The sequence below is a fragment of the Mesoplodon mirus genome, assembly GCF_964341445.2.
Source record: "Mesoplodon mirus genome assembly, chromosome: 19".
In the NCBI taxonomy this organism is placed as follows: Eukaryota; Metazoa; Chordata; class Mammalia; order Artiodactyla; family Ziphiidae; genus Mesoplodon; species Mesoplodon mirus.
In genome coordinates, this window is record NC_138995.1 from 27703697 (window position 1) to 27724301 (window position 20605).

General features: G+C 55.2%; 1 protein-coding gene across 5 annotated transcripts in view; it reads right to left on the reverse strand.

Annotated features, from left to right (window-relative positions):
* ADGRG1 (adhesion G protein-coupled receptor G1) overlaps nt 1-20605 on the reverse strand; it is a 40519-nt gene that overhangs the window by 7832 nt on the left and 12082 nt on the right. For 2 of the 5 annotated variants that reach the window (XM_082606168.1, XM_082606167.1), the window contains exons 2-9: nt 6156-6250; nt 5243-5662; nt 3551-3683; nt 2596-2770; nt 1826-1957; nt 1359-1475; nt 1090-1135; nt 728-831 (exon numbers count right to left, since the gene is read on the reverse strand). In XM_082606168.1, coding sequence (XP_082462294.1) covers nt 728-831; nt 1090-1135; nt 1359-1475; nt 1826-1957; nt 2596-2770; nt 3551-3683; nt 5243-5662; nt 6156-6216 — 1188 coding nt within the window. In that variant the 5' untranslated portion in view covers nt 6217-6250. The remainder of the gene's footprint in view (nt 1-727; nt 832-1089; nt 1136-1358; nt 1476-1825; nt 1958-2595; nt 2771-3550; nt 3684-5242; nt 5663-6155; nt 6251-20605) is intronic. The other 3 variants (XM_082606169.1, XM_082606171.1, XM_082606170.1) reach the window with 3 other exon arrangements.

Below are 20605 nucleotides of genomic sequence, written 5' to 3' on the forward strand. Positions count from 1 at the left end.
CAGATGGAGGTCTAACCCGTGGTCCCTGGACGGCCTTGGGCGTCTATGAACCACACCTGCCCCACAAACTGAGCAGAGTGTGGTCCCATGAGTGCATTTTTCACCACATTCTCAAATGGATCCCTGTCCCACCAAGGTTAAGAACCCTCCACCAGAGAATCCCTCTTCTGTCCTGGCACTAATTATTTTTCTGTAGCATTCAAAACAGAAATAAGTTTCCTGGGAGGCAGTGAGCTCGCCACGCCCAGAGAGCTGGAAGACCACTCCGGTCCCTCAGATGCTAGGGTCCTAAGATTTGGGGAGAATGAGCCTAGGACACAAAGCTTCTGAGATCTTGGGGGCACTGAAGTCCATCACAAGGGCCTCGCACTGGGCCTCAGCATCCCCTTGAGGGCTCTTTAGAAACATACTCCTGGCCCCACCCCAGCCCTGTGGAATCAGAATCCTAGGTTAGGACCAGGAACCTGCATTTTTATCATGCACCAAAATTTGGAAATAAAGAACAAGGGCTTTAGAGACCAGCTCTTTTACTTACTACTAGCTGTGTGAACTTGAGTAAACTGCCTAACCTCTCTGAGCCTCAGTTTCCCTATCTATAAAATGGGACAACAACAGGAGTCACCTCGGGGCTTGTTGTGAGGAATGGATGACATATATGTGAGAAGTGGCAGCCACACAGCAAGAACCCCGCCTGTGTATGGGAGCAGGGAAGGAGGGGGCCACGCACCATCAGCACTGCAAAGTAGGTCAGGTGGTTGCAGAGGCAGGACGTCTGCGTCTCTCTCCTGATGGTCTCACAGCCCGCATCGCTCCAGCTCCCCGGGCTGCTCACTGAGGAGGGGCCAGCATGGGGCTCTGAGATCAAGCCCAGCACCCCAGCATCCCACTCTACCCCACAAATGCATGACTGCATCACGCTTCTGAGCCTTTGCTCCCCTCAGCTGATCCCTAGCCTGCCGTCACTCCCTCTTCAAAGCCCACCTCCCTCCAGGAAGCCCCCCTTGATTAACTCCATCTCCCCCACCTTCCAGGACCCCCTGGTACCTGCCTCCAGGTACCTGCCCAGCTCAGAGGCCCCTCCACACTCACATGTCAGGTCTTCAACCCAGAATACACACTGTAGAGTCACATTCTTCTGTAGGGACAAGAAAGAAGGGGAGTGGGTCTCACGACAGTCTACTCCTTTCCAGCCAGGCTGAGGGAGTCAGTGCCAGGGCCCCACCCCTTTTGTACCTGACTGGCCGATGCCCTCAGCCAGTCAGTCATTTTGTTAAAGACAAGTGATTCAGAAGAGAGGGGGACAGGAGGACATGGACAACGGGGACCCTTGTGTCCTTGGTTGCTTTGTTCACACTCACCGGCTGTGGCTGGTGCTGGAAGGTGAGCACCATGGGCTCCGAGAGGTTGGCTACTTTGGTGTTCTGCACGACGATACCCAAGACCTTCTCCCCCAAGACCTGGCTGGAATTCTTGTCCTAGGTATATGGGGTGGGGGAAGAGGGTAGGGAGGGGGCTCAGGACTGAGAAGAAAAGCTCAGAAGTTCCCCAGACCTTCTAGACTCCTGTCTCTGCCCGGCACACTGCTCCCAGATTTTGAGTCTCCCTCTGGAAAAAATTCTTGCAAGGGTAGTCATTTACACCATAGTGAGAATAACACTCTCCCAGGTCTAAATCTCCCAGGGAGATTTGCACATTGCTGTCCGATTTCTGACTTTAACAAGGACTCTTGGAGGAAGGGGCTGGGCTCCATGCCTACCCTTCCATCTCTCCGTCAGACAGAAGCTGCTTTCCCCCAGGGGAGGGCCCGAGGACGACAGCCCCATACCTGGAACAGGGCTTGGCTGCTGAAGTCCACCAGGAGGAGTCTCTTCTCAGCCTCCTGCCGCTGGCCCTTGGTCTTCTGGAAGAGCTCGCGGGGCAGCAGCACCGAGTACTCCAGGATCTCACTCTGTTCCCCCTGCAGACCAGAGTCCCACCGGGGCTCAGCCAGAGGTGGACCTCCAGATCCCCTCCACATCCCCCCAGCACATGCCTCCCTGGACGCTGCCATCTCTAAGCCCACCTCCTTCAGGAAGCCAGGCCTGACTCACGACAGCCCTTCTCACCCCTCCTTTCCCTGGCACCAGCGCTGGCTGGGGTGCCTTGTCGTTAGAGCCCAGGGCCCCGGGGGCAAATGGGCCTGGGAGAATCACATGGTATTCTGGTGTCTGGGCTTCAGACACTGACCCTGCCTATGGCTCCCTGGTGTGCTGGGGGATAAGAAAGGCAGGGTGTGTAGCCCTCTGCCCCCAACCAGGCCCACCAAGGGCAGGCTCACAAGAGGGCTGCAGGCACAGGCATTTTGGTGTTGGTGGTCTGTCCACAAGGATGTGCCACAGGAGCCCCCTGTGCAGGGACCAGGTCCCTCCCCACCTCTGTCCCCACCACTGTATCAGGAAGGGTCCTCAGTTCCACCAGGTAGCCGCTGACTGAGGTAGTCTTTGGGCCTGAGGCCTTCCTCATCAGCACACATCTGGCTCCCAGAGGCCCAGAGGAGGGGAGTGCTCATGGCCTCCACATCTGCTTCCTGCCCTGGCCACCATCCCGACCCCTGACCTCCCGCTGGGAGTGGATGCGCAGGTCCTGGAGGCTGGCTGTGGGCTGGAGCTTCCACACCGTGGCGTTGACCAGATCTTCCTCAAAGGACACCGTGTCCCCTGTGAAGCTCACAGAGGTCAGCTTCGACTCCAGGCTCTGCAGCTGCCTGGTAGTGGGGAGAGAGGGTGGGTGACTGCTGGGTGTGAGGGGCGGATCCAGGCGGGCAAGTAGGCAGGGAGACAGAGGGAGAGAAGAGATTCAGGCAGATACACAGGAAAGAGTGTGGGGCAGACAGAATGACCTGCGGGGGTGGCAGGGAGGAAGCCAGAGCGTCAGAGCAAACAGGAAAGGAGGGGAGTGGTGACCTATCCTTGGACTCGGCCACCAGGTTGTGGGCCCAGTTCTGCCTGGACTGACCCACTGTGTGCAACGGAGCAGCCCTACCCATCTCTGGGCCTCAGTCTGCTGAGCTGTAAAATGGGTCAATCCTTTTCACTTTATTGGTGGAGAGGAGGGCTTGGGTGCGGCTGACTTGGGCTGGTGGGTGTGACTTTTTTTTTTTTTTTTTTTTGCGGTACACGGGCCTCTCACTGTTGTGGCCTCTCCCGTTGCGGAGCAACAGGATCCAGATGCGCAGGCTCAGCGGCCATGGCTCACTGGGCCCAGCCGCTGCGCGGCATGTGGGATCCTCCCAGACCGGGGCATGAATCCGTGTCCCCTGCATCGGCAGGCGGACTCTCAACCACTGCGCCACCAGGGAAGCCCCGACATTTGTTTTTAATGACTCAGGCAGGGGAGGGGCTTGGCCTCCCAGGCTGTATCTCAATTCCTCCCGGAGAAGATGGAAAGATGAGAACATTCCAGTCCCAGGGGAGGTTTCCATATAGCCGCCCACTCCAGGTCCCTGCCCTGCCCTGCCCGGGTCTGGGGGATGCCTCCTCCTTCCCCCTCACACACTGGGACCCACACTTACTGGCCCGCGGGGGTGAACGGGGGTCTCCTTGAGCTCTTCCGGGGATGCTTCAGAAACTGGCTGAGCCGCTGGAGGTCCCTTTTCAGCTCACATGTGTCCACCGAGGCGTTGTGGGAGGTCTTCAGGGGAGGAGCTGGGGGAGAGGGATGGACAGACCCACCAAAGGCTGTTGAATGAGGCGCCCGGCCACACTCATTACACACTCATTTAATCCTCCTGTGATTCTGAAAGCTTCTATCCCCATTTTATGGAGGAGGAAACTGAGGCTCCAAGAGGTGCAGCTGACTCCCCCAAGTCACTCAGAGCTGCAGCCAGCCAGACAGGGCTCTGTCCTGTGGAGGCCCCAGCAACTCCAGCCCCAGCAGGGTAGGCTGGGACACACCTACCCAGACATGCTTCTGACCACACACAGGGAGCTGGGAGGGCCAGTTCCCCAGGGCCAGCCAGGCCCCCTTCAGGAGGAGCTGGGGGGGTGGGGGGCTTGTGTGGTGGCTCCAGGCCCTCCACCCGGATACCGTGCACCCAAGGGCTGCAGACTCAGGCACCTCCAGGGCTCAGACGGGACTCAGATGAGGTAGGCAGATGGGAGGAAGGACATGTGGGAAGGGGGCATGCCCTATGCCAGCAAGGAAGGCAGGCCCCGTGGTCCCATCTGAATTTATAAGGCAGAAAGCCCGATTTTTAGGTCATTTGAAAACCCTGGCTCATGTTTTCAAAAAACTCTCTACAGACCAAATAAGACCAGGCCAGATCTGTTCTTCAGGAAGTCAATTTGCAGCTATGCTTGACTTTGCCCTAAACCCTCCCAGGTTGGGACAGAATCCCAGCCGGGGGGCGGGGAGCCCCATCTACCGCCCCGGCCCCTGTCTGCTGCCCTGGGCAGCACCTGGGCCCACTGCTGCCAGCCCCCAGCATTTCCAAGGGGCCAGAGCTGCTAACATATTCAACGCCCTTTGCCCCCACACCTGGCAGCCCGGCCCCAAACTGGAGCTGCCTTAAAGGCCCCAGAATCAGGGAAATCCTAGACCCTAAGCAGAGCCTCCACCTCCTTTGGTCCACCCCCTCCTCCCTGCCCCACTCAGCACTGAATAGAAGGCAGCGGCCACATCACACCTGTCACACCCCAGCCAGACACATAGTCTGCACACCTCAGTGTCAGCCTCCAGCCTCACTGCTTCCTGACCTCTGACCTCTTGCTCTCCCCTGCACCCCTGCCCTCATCCCCTTATGCCAGTCAGCTGCTGGGTTCAGATCCTGGCTCCCTCACTCACTAGCTGTGCAACTTTGTGCCTCAGTTTCTCCTCCGAGAAATGGGGATAAACAATCTAGGTGATGCTGATGAAGCAGAATTTTTCCTCCGCCTCCTGACCTCCAGTCCCGTCTCTCCATTCTCTCTGCTCCCACCCTGTTCACTCCTCATCTTCCTTTACCTGGACCTTCCCCGCAGCCGCTGGATGGCACTTCGCCCCTCCGCCCTCACCCCTACCTTCCCACAAACCTCCCCAAAGCACACTTTGGATCACACTCTTCCACTCCTCAGACACCTTCCCTGGCTCCCCACTGCCTGCGGACAGAGCCCCTGCTCCCTGACCTGACATTCGGCCCAGTCTGCTTTAACCCCGCTGTGCATTTTGCCTTCCCCGCCTCCAGGCCTTCGGCCAAGCTGTTCCTTCTGCCTGGAAGTCGCCTTACTGTGGAAGGAGAAGATGAAGCCGGCTGCACTGGGCAGACTGGTATTCTGGGGGCTCCACCAGGAGCTGACAGAGGTGGCGAACAGTGGGGCCCCCTCGGCTAGGCTCTCCTGATGCCGGAAGCACAGGAGGTCAGAGGCTTGGTTACTCAGCACGAAGTCGCTCTTGCCGTAGCGAAGATGCAATTTCCCAGCATGGCGGTTCCAGTAGAGGCAGAAGTGGTAGAGGCCCCTGGGATGAGGGAATGACCTAGGAGCCAGATGGGCTCCAGGGAAGGGCGCACGGACTGTGAGGGCCTCCTCAGTGTTCTTGATGGAGATGTGCAGCTCAGATGTCCGCTTATAATGGAGGCTGCTGTTCTGCGTCTGGTTCCGCTGGCCACAGAAGCGGAAGTCTTCCCGGGGGTCCCCGCCACGGGCACCTGAGGAAGCAGACTGCAGATGGGACTCTGGGCCTGGGGGGCAGGCTCTGGGCCCAGAACACAGGAGCCCAGTGCCTAGGACCCACACACATTCCAAGGACCTATACCTCAAAGGGTCTCCAAAAATGTGAGTCTACCCTATTCAAAGATTATTGGCTTCAAAATATGAAAAGAACAAACTCAAAATCAATAATAATTTCAAAGACAAAATAATATCTTAAATACCAATAAAACATTTAATGAGGCCATGCCTGCCACATACAGTTGTGCAGGCTGTGTACTGCACAAGGATGCACTGGCTGCAGAGGTGAGTAGGGCCAAAACCCAGTCCATGTTCCTTTCTCCAAGGTACCATCATCCACTTGCTAAGCTGTGTCCTCAGGCCTCTGCCTGCCCAAAGGGGTTAGTGGATGTGCTGGCAGCTGACCTAGACATCCTTAACATAAGGATGGTATTTTAACATAAGTCCTAGGGTACCTCCAGGAAAGCCTACCTGGAACCAGGAGCAGACCCAGCAGGAACGGCATTGTCTGCAGCAGCACTTGGGCAGCCATCTTCGTCCCCAAAGTCACCCTGAGAAGTCACCGCCTGAAAGAGGTCAGGAGTGTTGGCTTGAGGGCCTGACCCACAGGGTGGCTGTGCCAGCCCTGAAGAGGGAGAAGCCAGGGCAGCGTGGATGTAGGATATGAGGTGGGGAGGCAAATGTGGAAACAGTCTGTGGACCTCCCCAGAGCTGCCAGGAGCTGAGCATCAAGAGGCAGTGGCTAAAAGAAGACATACAAATGGCCAACAGGCACACGAAAAGATGCTCCACAGCGCTAATTATTAGAGAAATGCAAATCAAAACTACAGTGAGGGGCTTCCCTGGTGGCGCAGTGGTTGAGAGTCCGCCTGCCGATGCAGGGGACACGGGTTCGTGCCCCGGTCCGGGAAGATCCCACATGCTGCGGAGCGGCTGGGCCCGTGCGCCATTGCTGCTGAGCCTGCGTGTCTGGAGCCTGTGCTCCGCAACAGGAGAGGCCACAACAGTGAGAGGCCCGTGTACCGCAAAAAAAAAAAAAAAACAAACAAAACTACAGTGAGGTATCAACACACACAGGTAGAATGGCCATCATTAAAAAGTCTACAAATAACAAATGCTGGAGAGGGTGTGGAGAAGAGGGAACCCTCCTATACTGTGGGTGGGAATGTAAATTGGTGCAGCCACTATGGAGAATAGTATGGAGGTTCCTCAGAAGACTAAAACTAGAGTTGCCATATGATCCAGCAATCCCACTCCTGGGCATATACCCAGACAAAACTATGATTCAAAAAGACACATGCACCCCTATGTTCATAGCAGCACTGTTCACAGCAGCCAAGATGTGAAAATAACCTACATGTCCATCGACAGAAGAATGGATAAAGAAGATGTGGTACATATATACCATGGAATACTACTCAGCCATAAAAAAGAATGAAATGATGCCATTTGCAGCAACACAGATGGACCTAGAGATTATCACACTAAGTGAAGTAAGTCAGACAAAGACAAATACCATATGATATCACTTATATGTGAAATCTAAAATATGACACAAATGAACATATCTATGAAACAGAAACAGACACACAGACATAGAGAACAGACTTGTGGTTGCTAAGGGGGGTGGGGAAGGGATAGATTGGGAGTTTGGGATTAGTACGTACAAACTATTACTTATAGGATGGATAAACAACAAGATCCTACTTTATAGCACAGGGAACTATATTCAGTAACCTGTGATAAACCATAATGGAAAAGAATATGAAGAAGAATATATATGTATAACTGTATAACTGAATCACTTTGCTGTACAGCAGAAATCAATACATTGTAAATCAACTATTCTTCAATAAAATAAAATTAAAATATAAAAATTTAAAAAAATTAAGAAGAGGCAGTGGCTGAGTTCAAGTCCCAGCTCCACCTCTTGCTCGCTGCATGACCCTGTAAAAGGGTCATGGAAAACAGGACGAATAATAGTACCTCCCTCCAGATCCAGCAGTGATGGGGTAATCAGGCTAGAATTAGGGGGGAGAGGCTCCCCAGCACCACCAGGAACCACCCCAACCACGCTGCCCCCTCCAGGCCTGAAGAAGACACAGGAAAAGGGGGCTTGCAGGGCTCTCCTCCTGGAACGTCACCATCATCATCCCTAAGACCCAGCTCAGAGGTCACCTCCTTCAGGAAGCCTTCCTCAACTCCCTCTACAGTCAGTCCTGGCCTCCTTTGGTTCTCTATGTCTGTGTGTCTGTTTCTGTTTCATAGGGTCCCGTTAGCCAGCTCTAACGGAGGTGCAGGATGGTACATCCCTCCTCCTGATGCCAGCCAGGGAGCTGCTGATCCATCTCTGTGCACAGGGCCTAGTGTGCACGGAGGTCGCTGGGCAGGTGTACAATGAGGGAAATGGAGTGAGGGATCAGTGCAGCCACAGCGCCCTCTACAGCCAGGGGATAGAGGAGACAGGCACTTCCTGTTATGGCCACCAGGGGGAGCCAGTTCCCAGGGCAGCTGGAAAGGCAGGGGGACGTCCCAGTCTGGCCGGGATACATAGTGTGGCCCAAGTCGGGGGAGATCCAGTTCCCCTCAGCCCCATCCTCTTGTAGAATGCCCCCCCCACCAGCCTCTATTAGCTGAGTACCTACTACCTGCCAGCCTGTGCTGACCCACCCTCCTCACCCCTATACCTGTATTAATCTTCATTCCAACCCTGTGAAGTCAGCCCTACCATTGGCCCATTTCACAGACAGGGAACCTGAGATCCAAGGAATTAAATGACTTGCCCAAGATTGTTCCAGACACCAAGGGCTTTCCCTGCCTGGTCAGGACTGTAGTGCCTGGCAGGGAACCTGCGTGCCTGGTACTTATAGAGAGATGCTGGGTGGCCTGGCCCTCCCCACTGCCAGCTGGCCTTATGACTGAGCTGGGTGCTGGCAGTCATGAACAGCCATCCTCATCCTGTGAGGAACTACATGTGGCTGTGGTGACAGATGCAATCATCTGCCACAAGCCAGACAAAAGGAAGCCTGGCAACCATGGGGCATGAGAGGAGTTTGACTTTGGGAGGAAACCAAGGAGGGCTTCCAGGAAGAAGTGGCTTTTGGATGGAATATTTAAGGGCAGCATTAAATGGAGGGGTGGTCCATGCAGGAGTTCACTGTCTCCTTCCTGGGCTGGGCCTTCCTTGAACAAAGCTGGCCCCCTCAAGCTAGAGCCCATCTCCAGTGTCCCACCATGTGTAATGGAACCCCAATTTCTAGGGCCTGGTCAGTCTAATCATTGGTTAGTTGGGTTCATCATCCTGCCCTGGTGACATCACAAGACCCCTGAGAGGAAGGATGTGAAAGTGTTTGGGGGAATGGCCGCTGTTTCCTACACTGTGATATTTAAGGTTTCACTCTGAGTCCTCTCTGAGCATTTTGGCTCCTTTTGGGTTTTTTTTTGTTTGTTTTTTGGTGTTTTTGTTTTTAGGGAGAAGGAAGGATTTATTACTGCTGCAAGTAAGGAGAACACTGGGGATCTTTCCAAAGCAGTGTCTCCCATTCTGGCTCCTTTTGAAACTGCCACTCCAGACCAATGAAAGGAAATCCAGCATCCAGGGACAGAAACATGTCTCTCCTGGACCCTTTCTCTTTCCTTCTTTTTTCTGCCGGTCGCTGTCACTGTCTACATCTGATCCCCAATCCAAATGACACCTCCTCCAGGAAGCCCCACCCTGACCCCTGCTTTGACCCCTGCTTTATACTTCTGAACTCAGAGCTCACAATCACTTTGCAAATTTGGCCCCAGTTCTCCTTCTTACGGCATTTGGATTAAAGGCCCAGAGAGGGCCAGTGATTTCCTGACATCATACAGAAAACAAGGATGGAGCTGGCCAGAATCCATGCATCTCTCCGGCCCACTGACCTTCAAAGTGAGCTACCACTATCGGTATACAGGGCCCAGGACAGGGCAGAATCACCTGCTTTCATCAATCCTCCTGGATTGATTCCTTTGAGAGCAAAAAGGTGGAAACAGGGAGTGAGCTCCCCATCACTGGAGGGATACAAGTGAGGCTGCACCACTGTGAACTACCATGATTCCAACAGACAGGGATCAATGGCATGACCTGACATTCCTGGCTCATCCCCACTCTACCTTGGCGACTTGAATAGCCACTCCAAGGTGAACAACTCTAGTCCTATGGACATTCTTGGGATTTGAGGGGAGGGACTGCCTGGCTTCCTTTAACCCACCCTTAGTAGACTCTGGAGGCAGACTGTCTGGGTTCAAATCCCAGTCCCCCTACTCAATAGCTGTGTGTCCTTGGACTAGTTACTCACCCTCTCTGGGCCTCACTCTCATCATCTGTACATAGGAATAAAAATTGAGACTACTGCAAGGGTCGTTGTGAGAATTAAATGAATTGGTACCTGTAGAGGACTTAGAGCAGGGCCATGCACACGGCAGGCACCATAGGTGTCAGCTAGATAGCTCTGTATCCTTCCTGACCAGCTCATGCCTGCCCCTCACTCAACCCCTGGGCTTGTCACAGGTTCCTACTCCTACATCTTCCCTCCCACCCTCCATGTAACCCCCTCGGTGCCCCCACAGCCAGCTCAACTTCCAAAGCACCTTGATGGGAAATTCTTAAAGCATGAAATTTCCTTTCCGGGAAGACTGAAACCCCACCCAGAAAACTTCCCTCCTCACAGCCTGGAACTGAGCCTGTTCCCAGAAGCCTCTAAAGGACAGGAAAGCTGAACTGGGGCACCATCTACATTATCATGAAATCCTCAGAGCCACCCTGTAAGGCTAGTCCTACTGTTTTGCCATTTTACAGATCAGGAAACTGAGACTAGGGAAGGGCCATCTGTTCTGAGATCTCCACCAGTGGAGCCAAGACACAGACCTCAGTCTCACCCTAGAGAACTCCTTGCAGAGCTGGCACTGTCAGTTTCTAGAGATACGTGCCCCCCTGGCTTTGGGAGACCCCCAAAGGAAAGGAGAGAAAAATGGTGGGGTGGGGGTCAACCAAGACCACAGGCAGTGCAGACAACTCCAGCCTGGGAGAGAGGATTTGGGGGGCTGAGCCCCCTAGGGATGCCCCCATCCCCCAGCTCCCCTTCTGGAGCAGCTGCCCTTGACCTCAGGCCTTCCGTCAACACAGAGAACAAAACAGTCTGGCCCAGCTTGACACAATGGGGGCCACCATCACAGAGTCCCCAAGGATCCAGGCAGAGCGGAGGGGACCAGGGCTCCTTTAAGCCAAGACTCCCCGGATGCCCATCCCCAGGGCTGGCTGGGCCCTGGAGGAAGGGCCCCGGCTGCGCAGGCCCAGCCCTGCCCATCCTCATGGTGGGAGAGAGGGAAACAGCAGGGGACCCGTGGCTCACTTTCTCCCGCCGGGACCTGAGTCACTTCCTCTGCCATCCGTGTAGAGCCAGGAGTCACCGCTGGCCCAGTCCAGGCTCCTGGAAAACCCATTTCCTTGGAGGATGGAGGTGGAAGTTGAGTGGACAGGACCTGGGCAGCTCTGTGGTTAACTCCTCCTGGGCAGGCACCTCCCCAGGAAGATGACCTGGACCTGGGCCCCCATACCTTTCCTTCTCCTGCCCGTAACATACACTGTGGACCACAAACTTATCCACCCCCCAGCCAGCCTGTCTCTTTGTCTGGAATGCCTTCCCTAACTCCATGACCCAACTCATCTTTTGAAACTCACTGAAGACACGCCCTCCCCATGAAGCTTTGCCTAAGTGCCCATGTGCCATCAGAATTAACTTCTGTGTTCTTGGTGGGGCTCAGGGAAGGGGGCCGACCATGACCTACACTCAACCCTATGTGCCCCCCTTTGCCATGAGGAGTTAATATCAGAGGTGCCCAAACCCACCCACGGGTCAGAACTGCCCGAGGAAGTTCACTAAAATGCAGATTCACAGGCCCCTGCACACTGAGGGGCAGATGCTACAGGTCTGGGGTGGGGCTCGGGAGTCTGGCTTTAACAGGTGTCCTCCGCGGGCTTAGAGCCACTGGCTTACAAGGCTGGGATAACACCAGCAGCCCTGTTTAACAGAGTCAGAGGCGGGTAGGGCCCTGCCCCAAATCACTCAGATGGTAAAAGGTTGGCCCTGGACGGGGTCCAGGGCAGCTTGCCTCCCACAGTGCCTCTTCTCAACCTCACTAGTGGTGAGGATGCATCACCACCCTGGCTGGTTCACCCAGCATTTAGCAGGGTGCCAGGAACCTGGAAGGAGCCTCCCAAAGCACAGCTGGGCTCAGGAGGGCGTGGGTGGGGGAAGGAGCCCCTGCCTGAGTGGGTCTTCAGGTGTGAGCCTGGTCTTGCCCTCCTCTGGGGGGGAGGGACAGTAGAGAGAGGACCCAGCTTAGCTTTCCAGCTCCAGCCCCCATCCTCAACTGCTCTCCAGTGGGGGGAGGGGAAGAGGGGGCAAAACGGAGCTGCCAGCTATGCCCCACCCCCGAGCCCTGGGCAGAGGGCCTTAGGAAAGAAGGATTTGGCCAAGAGAGGGGCTGGCAAGCGTGAAGTCCGTGAGGGTAGACGCACATGAGTGTGGATGTAGGTGTGCGTGTACGTGTGCACACCACACGTGTGGGAGAGTGAGGAGGAACGTTAGAAGAGAGCGGAGGCTCTACAGCAGGTGTTTCCTCCACAGGAGTGGTGTCGGGGGTGGAGAGGACCCTCCACCGGCCGTTTCCAAACTCTTTTGTAAACGTCAATCTAACTTAGAAACACCACGTACCCAACAAACAAAGGAGGTGCCCCCATCAGACCCGGTGGGACCCCGGACCACGCCTCACACCCAGCCCAGCCACCAGCCTCTCAGCAGTGCCCGTGGCTCCTGGCAGCACAGCTGGCACACATGGAGCCCATCTCTCCTCCCTCTCGTCCTGCTCTGCAAGCCGGGTGACCAAGGCCCCAGCTAGGTGACCACACAGAACTCCCCGCAGGAAGGGTGTTCTGGCCTGGCTGGGGAAAACAGAGTGACCTCAGGTTTCAGGAATTTTTCTACAATAAAAGAGAATAAAAATTAAGCTAGCTGCCTGCCTGCAGGGGCTGGCGGATGCCAAGGCCTGGCCTGCTCACTGCCGGGATGGGTCCCACATTCGTGCACCAGACTCGCTGGAGGGCTGCCCCGCCCGCACAGGGCCCACCACCCCACGGCTTCTGGTCCAGCCAAGTCCCTGGGCCATGGCTCCCTCTGCGTGCCGAGACAGGCCCTGGCCCTGCGGGGAGACCGGGGAAGGGGAGGAGCGGGGCACCTGCCCAGGTGAAAGGACGCTGGGTTCTCTCGGAAAGTCAGCTATCCACAGCCACCCACCTGGTGGCCTGCTTTATCTGGAACTGGAGTGTTTGCTTAAGAGGCCTCAGAGAGGCCAACCGACAGTCACCAGAGATGAGCCTGGGCTTGACTGTTCCCACCTCCAAAGCTCTGCACACACCAGTCCTCCTCCCTGGGATGCCAGCCTTGTGACATGTCTGTAAAGGTCCCCATACCCTGGGCCTCAGGCCTCCACATCCTCACCCGACTGCCCCCCACACTCCAGCCACGCAGTGCCTGGCAGAACACCAGATGGCGAGTGGGAATAAACAGAGGTCTGTCTGGCACAGTGAAAAGGGCCCTGGAATCCAAGAAGAAGAGTGAGGGGGGTGACAGTTCCCATTCAGCAAGCCTCACTTTGCGCCCGGCACCGTGCAAAGCACTTTTCCCAAATGATGGTTCAATCCTCACCTTACCTCTGTGAAACAAATGCTATTATTGCCCCCACGTTAAAGACAAGGAAACGAAAGTCCAAAGAGTCTAAGTGATATCCAAGATCACAGAGCAAGTAGCCAAGCCAGGATTCAAACTCCAGTCTACCAAATCTCAAAGCCCGTGCTTTTAGCCATTGTGGCCTCCTGAGTCCCTTCCTTCCCTTCTCTGGGGCTATCTCCCTGATTTTACCAAGAGGTAACTTTGCTAAGCACTTCCTAAGAAGCTCTAGTTCCCAAGTTAGAGAAATACTGCGGGCCCTACTTGGTCTTGTGAATTAACACATCAAAGGCTCTGATAAGTCCTGCTGAAAGAAAATGCACAGAGCTTGGTCAGGCTTAGTTTCCCAGCCCAATGTGATGGTGCATCCTCTTTTGCAGGATAACTGTTACCAACATGAAGAAAAGAGCTCTCAGAAATCTTGACACCACATAGAAAAGAAGCCTGTCAGCATCCTCCCTCCCAGCCTCCAGCCCCCTCCCCTCCCCTCCCCTCCCCTCCGAGCTGTCCCAGAGGCCATTAACTAGCATGAGATGGGCTGCAGGAGCCATTTAGGCTGTGATGTTCCCGAGGGCAACTCATCACCATCTTTGACACTTCCAGGTGAGAGGTCCTGGGGGAGCCTGGGTTATATTCGGCCCCATCCCACCTCCCTTTGGCCGGCAGCACCAGCTCTTGGGGAAAGGGGCACTACCATCCCTGTTTCCAGACTGGCTATTCCACTAAAGTCAGCCACAGTCACCTCAAGCAGCTGAGACACTTAGAATGTTGGGACTGAAAGGGAGGGAGGGAAGGGGAGAGAGAAAAAGAAAGAGAGAGAGAAAGAGGTGATGAGGATGCAAGGGCTTCTAGGAGCTGAGAATCAAAGCCTTTCAGAATCTGAGTGTGGATGGAAAAGACCTAGAACCTCAGGGAAGAGGAGGGATTAGGAAGGGTCCCAGGTCTGGCCCAGTCTGGAGTGGGGCTCAGACAGCAGGACTTCTCACAAGCAGTCCCGGGACAGTGGCACCGGCCCTGCCCAGCTCCACGCCCCTGGGGCAGCCTGCAGCCCATAGCCAAGTCTCCCCACAGCCCTCCCCAAGAGGAGCAGCTCAGGCTGGACCCCAGGACACTCACCAGTCAGCACCTCCCCAGGGAATGCAGACTCCCAGAGCAGGGGTAGCATAGGGTCCAGGACCAGCTCCGCAGCTAACTGGCCCTGAGACCTTTGGACCAGCCTGTCCCCTCCCTGGACCTCAGCTTCTTCCTCTGTCGAGGAGGTGACTATGATCCCTGTCCCCTGTCTGTCTTCTCCATAGCCCAGGGCCTCAGGATGCTTCCAGGGAAGGGCAGGGCTTACCTCCCAGCTGCCAGCAAGGGGAAAAGAAGATGCTGGCCATCTCCTCTCCTGGCCAGCCTGTCTTCCCTCTCAAACCACAGACGGACCTCAGCTGTATGGCTGCAGTTCCCCTTCCGCATCTGTATTCCCGAACTGCCCAAGGCCAGGCTTACAAGGTCAGCCCAGTCACCTCCCAGCTCATTTTGAGGGGGCTGCAGTTCGACTCCCCAGGGCCTGGCAGAATGCCCGCCTTTGGAGCATAGGACCCTTAGCGTTCCCAAGGTCAGCCGCCAGCCCTCCCTTTTTTATCTTCTCTTCTGAGTCCCAGATCCCTGGCTGAGGGGTGGACAGGACACACAGCCAGGTGTCCTCCCCCACGAGGGCAGCGGGCCTGGGCGAGGCTGAGGTTCCAGCTCCCTCCGGGAAAGGTCGGCGGAGGCACAGACCAGGATCCATCCCAGCTCTCTGAGCACACATTGCTGCCTCACCGGATCCTCCACTGCTGTTTGCACACACCCACAGACAGGGCGCTCACCACCTCCAGCCACAAAGCTAGCATTTTTTTTTCTTTTTTTAATTAATTTTTATTGGAGTATAATATAAAATTTGTTTGGGATGTCTAACATAAAAAGTGGAAATACAGTATTCTATATTGCCCTCTAACAGAATTAACAAATGTCGCAGACCCATGATGCCATCACTAATAGATCCTGGTCACAAAGCTAGCATTAATGAAGCTCTCTGAAAATGCAAGACGATTCTAAGCTTTCTACACAAACGAACACATTTAATCCTTCCCCAAATCTTATGAGATGAGTACCATGATGCCCATTTAACAAGTAAGGCCCTAGAAGATCAAGTTACCTGCCAGAGATCACACAGCTCGAGGTGCAGCCTCAAGGCCTGACTCCAGAACCCATGCTCTTGATTTTGCAGCCCGTTTCCCCTTGACATTACCTGACTGTTAGAAAGGGCTTCCCTTTAAAATTCATAGTAAAAGATGCTTCCAAAAATGTGTTTCCTCGAGATTAGCTGAACACTTTCCTCTGAGGACCCTGGACCTGGAGCTCGGTCAGGACCCTACCCAGCCCCACTCCTACACTCTCAGCCATCTGCAGGCCCTGGACCTCCCCTCCCAGCATCTTCAGAGGCTTGTCTTTGATGATGGGGGTACAGCCCGGAAACTGAATTTTAGCTGGAGTGTGGCGGAGGGAAGGGGTGTGGGGTGTGAGGCCCTTACCCCCAACCACTTCCTGGTCGTTCTGATCTGCTGTCTGCTTCACTGACCAGGTCCCCTCAGAGGAGCATCTCTGACTCTCCCAGGGTCCCTAGTGTCACCACAGCCCCAACCCCACCTTACCCATCCGCTAAGTTCTCAGTGTTGGAAGAAGGGAGGGGAGGAAGGGGGATGGAGGGGAGATGGAGGGGAGAGGAGGAGGGAGAAGATGATGATACAGGGGAAGAGAGATGGAGGGGGAGGGGGGACAAGGGAAAGGGGAGAGGGGATAAGAAGCGGGGATTTGGGGAGGAGAGGGGAGCGGGAGCAGGAATGAGAGCAATGGCGGGAGGAGGGGAAGAATCATACCTGGATTCCTCCTTCGTGTCATCAGGTGGATTATAAACACATAAAGAGCGTGAATGAGTGGGCCAAGGGCTCGCCTTGTTTGCAGGATGCAGCCCGCTGGGGTGGTGGGTCAGTTTCTCTCCACTTCAAGAGGCCAGAGGGGCACTTTGAAGCTGAGCCTCCCCAGCCTCGGTCCCCGCCCCCCTCACCGGAGCCTCAAACAAAGCGGGCAGCCTGGGAAGACGGGCTGCAAGTCCCAGCCGCCAACCCGGGAAAAGGGGCGCAGGTGACAGCAGCCCCTGGCAACCGTTGCCCTGGCAACCGTTGCCCTGGCAACCGTTGGCAGCTGCAGGGACTACGTCACTGCCCAGCTCCAACCCAGCACAGCGCAGGCCCTGACTTGTCCTGTGCCCAAGTCCCCTTACTTGGATGCTGGCCAGGTAGGGAGCTGGCAGGAAGAAAGGCAGAGTTTAGGACACCAGATTATGGGGTACACTGGGGGACACCTGCCTAAGTTGGTCAATATTGACTTTAAAACCAAATCATTTTAGAACACTAGTGGGGGCTACCCCTGTGATGAAAAATGCCTACTATCAGCTACATTTGCCCCTGAAGGCTGCCAGCTTGTGGCCTTGGCCTTGACCCACACTAGACACCCGTCTAATCTCCACCACTGACTGCCATGAGCACAGAATGTGCACAATACTTCCCTGGAAGCATCTTAGGGGAGTACCTCCTCCAGGAAGCCTTCCCAGATTGCCACAATCCACCAGGAATCTTCTTTCTGAGTTAGCCCTGGGGCTGGGGGTTCCCCCTGGCTTTCCTCCAGAGCTCCCTGGGGGCCAAGAGTGGGTCCTTTCTGTACCCCAGAGTGAGTACCAGTCTGGGGAGGGAGGAGAACAGAGGCAAACCTTCTGAAACCCTATCTATGTGCCAGGCACTACACTGAGCATTTTGGAGATCCATTTCCACCACTCTGAGAGGTTAGCCCTGTTGAACCCATCTTATAGATGCGGAGAGAGAGGCTCAGGAACATGATGTGACTTGCTCAAGACCACCCAGCTGGTAAGAGCGGTGTATGGAATTCAACTCATGATCTCCTCTGAGACATGAAGACATCAAGACCCAATATCCATCTGATGCTTGACTAATCCCACCCCCCATTCAGTGCACATCCAAACTTTATTTGATCACCTCCAGTGACAGGGAGCTCACCTCATCTGAAGAGGACACATCCCTTTGATCTCTAAAAAGTCTTTCGTAGCCACTGAGTCAAAGGGAAAAGGACATCAAAGCCATGGGGTGGCCCCATGAGAACCCAGGGCCCAGAAGAGAACCAGGGCCATGGGCGCGCCCACTGAGGCCTTCAGCTCCAGACCAGCAGAAGATCAGGAGGTAGGGTGGGGCTGCTCAGGGGGCCAGGGTCTTCAGAGCACTTCCCCAGAATAAGCAGGAATCCCCTTGGCAATCACACTCCAAGGGGCTCTGGGATGGTTTCTGGCCGAGGCCATGGGAAAAGCAGCAGGGGCTGGGGTCCTTGGGATGCTATGCCCGTGCACCAACATCACCTCCTCCCCCACCGATGGACCAGAGCCAGGAGGCGGCTATTGTCTCATTGCCGGCCCAGAGCTGTGTCCTATTCAGGCACTATTTTTGGCCCCCAGAGGAAGAGGAAAAGAAAGCAAAGAAAGGAGTTCCTGTTCTCAGTGGAACCTTTGCCTGGAAAGGATTCCAGGGCCTGCTGGGCCAGAGAAGGCAGTCACTGTTGGATCAAAAGATCCTACGCTTAAAAGGAGCTGGCAGGGGGCTGTGGTTCAGGGAAGCCAGAGGGAGAGCACAGATGGGGCACCCCTGGCCTTGTACACACACTTGGCGCTCACTAACTGCAGTGACACGCAGAGAAACAGAGGCACAGGATCCCCGGTTCCACCCATAGTCACTAAGCACTTGTAATAACAATAATTTTTAAAACCTACAATAACGCAGAGCTGCCCGGAACCAAGTCTCTGCCAGAGAGATTGACTATCCTCACCTAACACCCACAACGCTCCGGACCAGCGTGGAGGTCGGGGACAAAATGATAAGCCTCATAAATCCGATAACTGACGCTCAGGGAGCAGCACGACTGCCAAAAAAACAAGCTAGAGACCCCTCTCCACTCCCTCCACCTTACGCCACCCTACGTCTTCCTTGCTTTCACCAACTCCAGCACGCGAGCCTTCTTTCTATCCTCAGACACACCTCAGGGCCTTTGCACATGCTTTCCCTTCAACATAGAACATTCTTTCGGGGTTCTTTCCCGATTGGTTCCTTCTCAGGTCTTAATTCAAATGTCCCCTCTCCTAAGAAGCTTTCCACGTCCACCCAACCAAAATTATCCTCCCCATTCATCCCTCTCTTCCATGTCACCTTACCTTATGAACTTTAGAGCACTTCACACTGTCTGAACTGACCCTGCAATGGGCTTGCTATCCAGTTCTCCATGTTTGCTCTGTCTCATCCATCTTGCTCATCACTCATATCTCCAGTACCTAGTGCCACAGTGCCTGGTCCACGGTAGAGGCTCAATGACAACTAGTTAATAAATGAATAAGTGAATGAGACAGAGCTGGGACTCTGACTAGGCCAGGCCGGCTCCAGGCCTCTTCCCAACTGGAGCCAGTTCCTGATGCTCAGGGCAGGGAGATTCCAGCACGGAGCTGTCCCCATTCCCTAGCCTCTGACTGGATTAGGGGCATATACACCTTTGCCAGGTGCTTGGCCAGAGAGGAGCTCCCAAGACTGTGCACAGCCTAAGAGCCAGGACAGGACCCGAAACTTCACGTCCAATACAGAGCCACCTGGTAAAGGCTCTTAAGAAGTCCTGCAGTGCAGAAGCCTGGGCGCCCAAGGCTTTCCTAAACCAATGGGACCACAGACACACCTTTGCAGGTGCTGGATTATTTGAGGTCTGAGATCCCATCTGAATCTGTGACCAAAATTTGAGTTTTCTCTCTACATGAAGGCAAAGTAACCACTGCCACGCCCCTCAACCACCTGCTTCTGGGGCCCAGGGCTAGAGGGGGCACAGGCATGGGATTTGCTGATGAAGGTGGGTCACATTCCCACTGCTGCAAATGCCAAAGCTTCTGTCTGGACTCCCCGTGGGCTCCCCAAGGTGGAGCAAGGAGGGGAAATGGCACATGCCTGTGGCCAGGGAGGATCCTGGGGTCTAGGCACCTGGGGGCAGGTGTATCCTAAGAACCAGCCTGCAGAGATTCATGAGGGAGCTGGGGCAGTGACGGGAACCACACGGGAGCACAAACCACACGATGTGCACCTGGCCTCCTGCAATGCACACAGCCACTCTGTGAGCGGTGGGCATTACTAAGCCCATTTTACAGCTGGGAAAACTGAGGCTCAGAGAGAAGCCACTCTCCCAGCTGGCTTCACCCGGGTGGGGTCACACAGCTGGTAAAACTGGACCCACATCCAGCTCTGTGTACTCCTTTGCCTATGCTGCCCCCATTGTCCCGCATGGCACCCCATCTGCAGCGCTGAAATCTGCAGGACATGGAGAGGAGGTGACAACCTCTCTAGGGAATGACATGAGGCCCAAGAGGATGCACCATGGGTCCAAGGCATCGCAGCCCAGGAGCCAGACCCTCATCCCTAGGCTCATGGGGTCTGCAAGCATCCCCATCCTACCTGGACAACAGTTACTACAGCTCCCAACTCTGGTTCCCCAAACCCAGGTTGGGGGAGCAGAGGCCAGACTCCTGGGTGTGCTGACACCCGGTGCAGGGTCTCCTTGAGGAGACACAGGCTGTCCTTTCCAGTACAAACGGAGATGTGTGCTGCACCAAGGCCTGGCCCAGGTATTGGGACCTGCACATTCTTGGCTGCCAGCCAAGGAGCCGGAGAATAGACTCTGCCCATCTGGTCTGGAGTGTGTGCACAGCCCCATGAGAGTGCGCCAGGCATGGTCATGGACAAAGGATAAGTACAGCTTTGAGGAAATCGCACAAGGATTCCTTCCAGCCCTGCCCACTGCCCGCAGCTCTCGCCAGGCGATGCCACATGCAGGTGTGTGGGAGAGGGAAGTGCCACGACGAGGTCAGGCACACATCTACCAGGCGCAGGACTATTGGATGAGGGAGAGCAAGGGGCAGCATCGGCTCCCTGATAATTTGGGAGGTGAGCATCCCCCTTCCCAACTCCTCCATCACACCCTCCTGCCTCACGCCTTCCGCTCTAACCACCGGCCTTTCAGGGCACTGGAGCGGGACTGGCTCCCGGACAGAGAGGC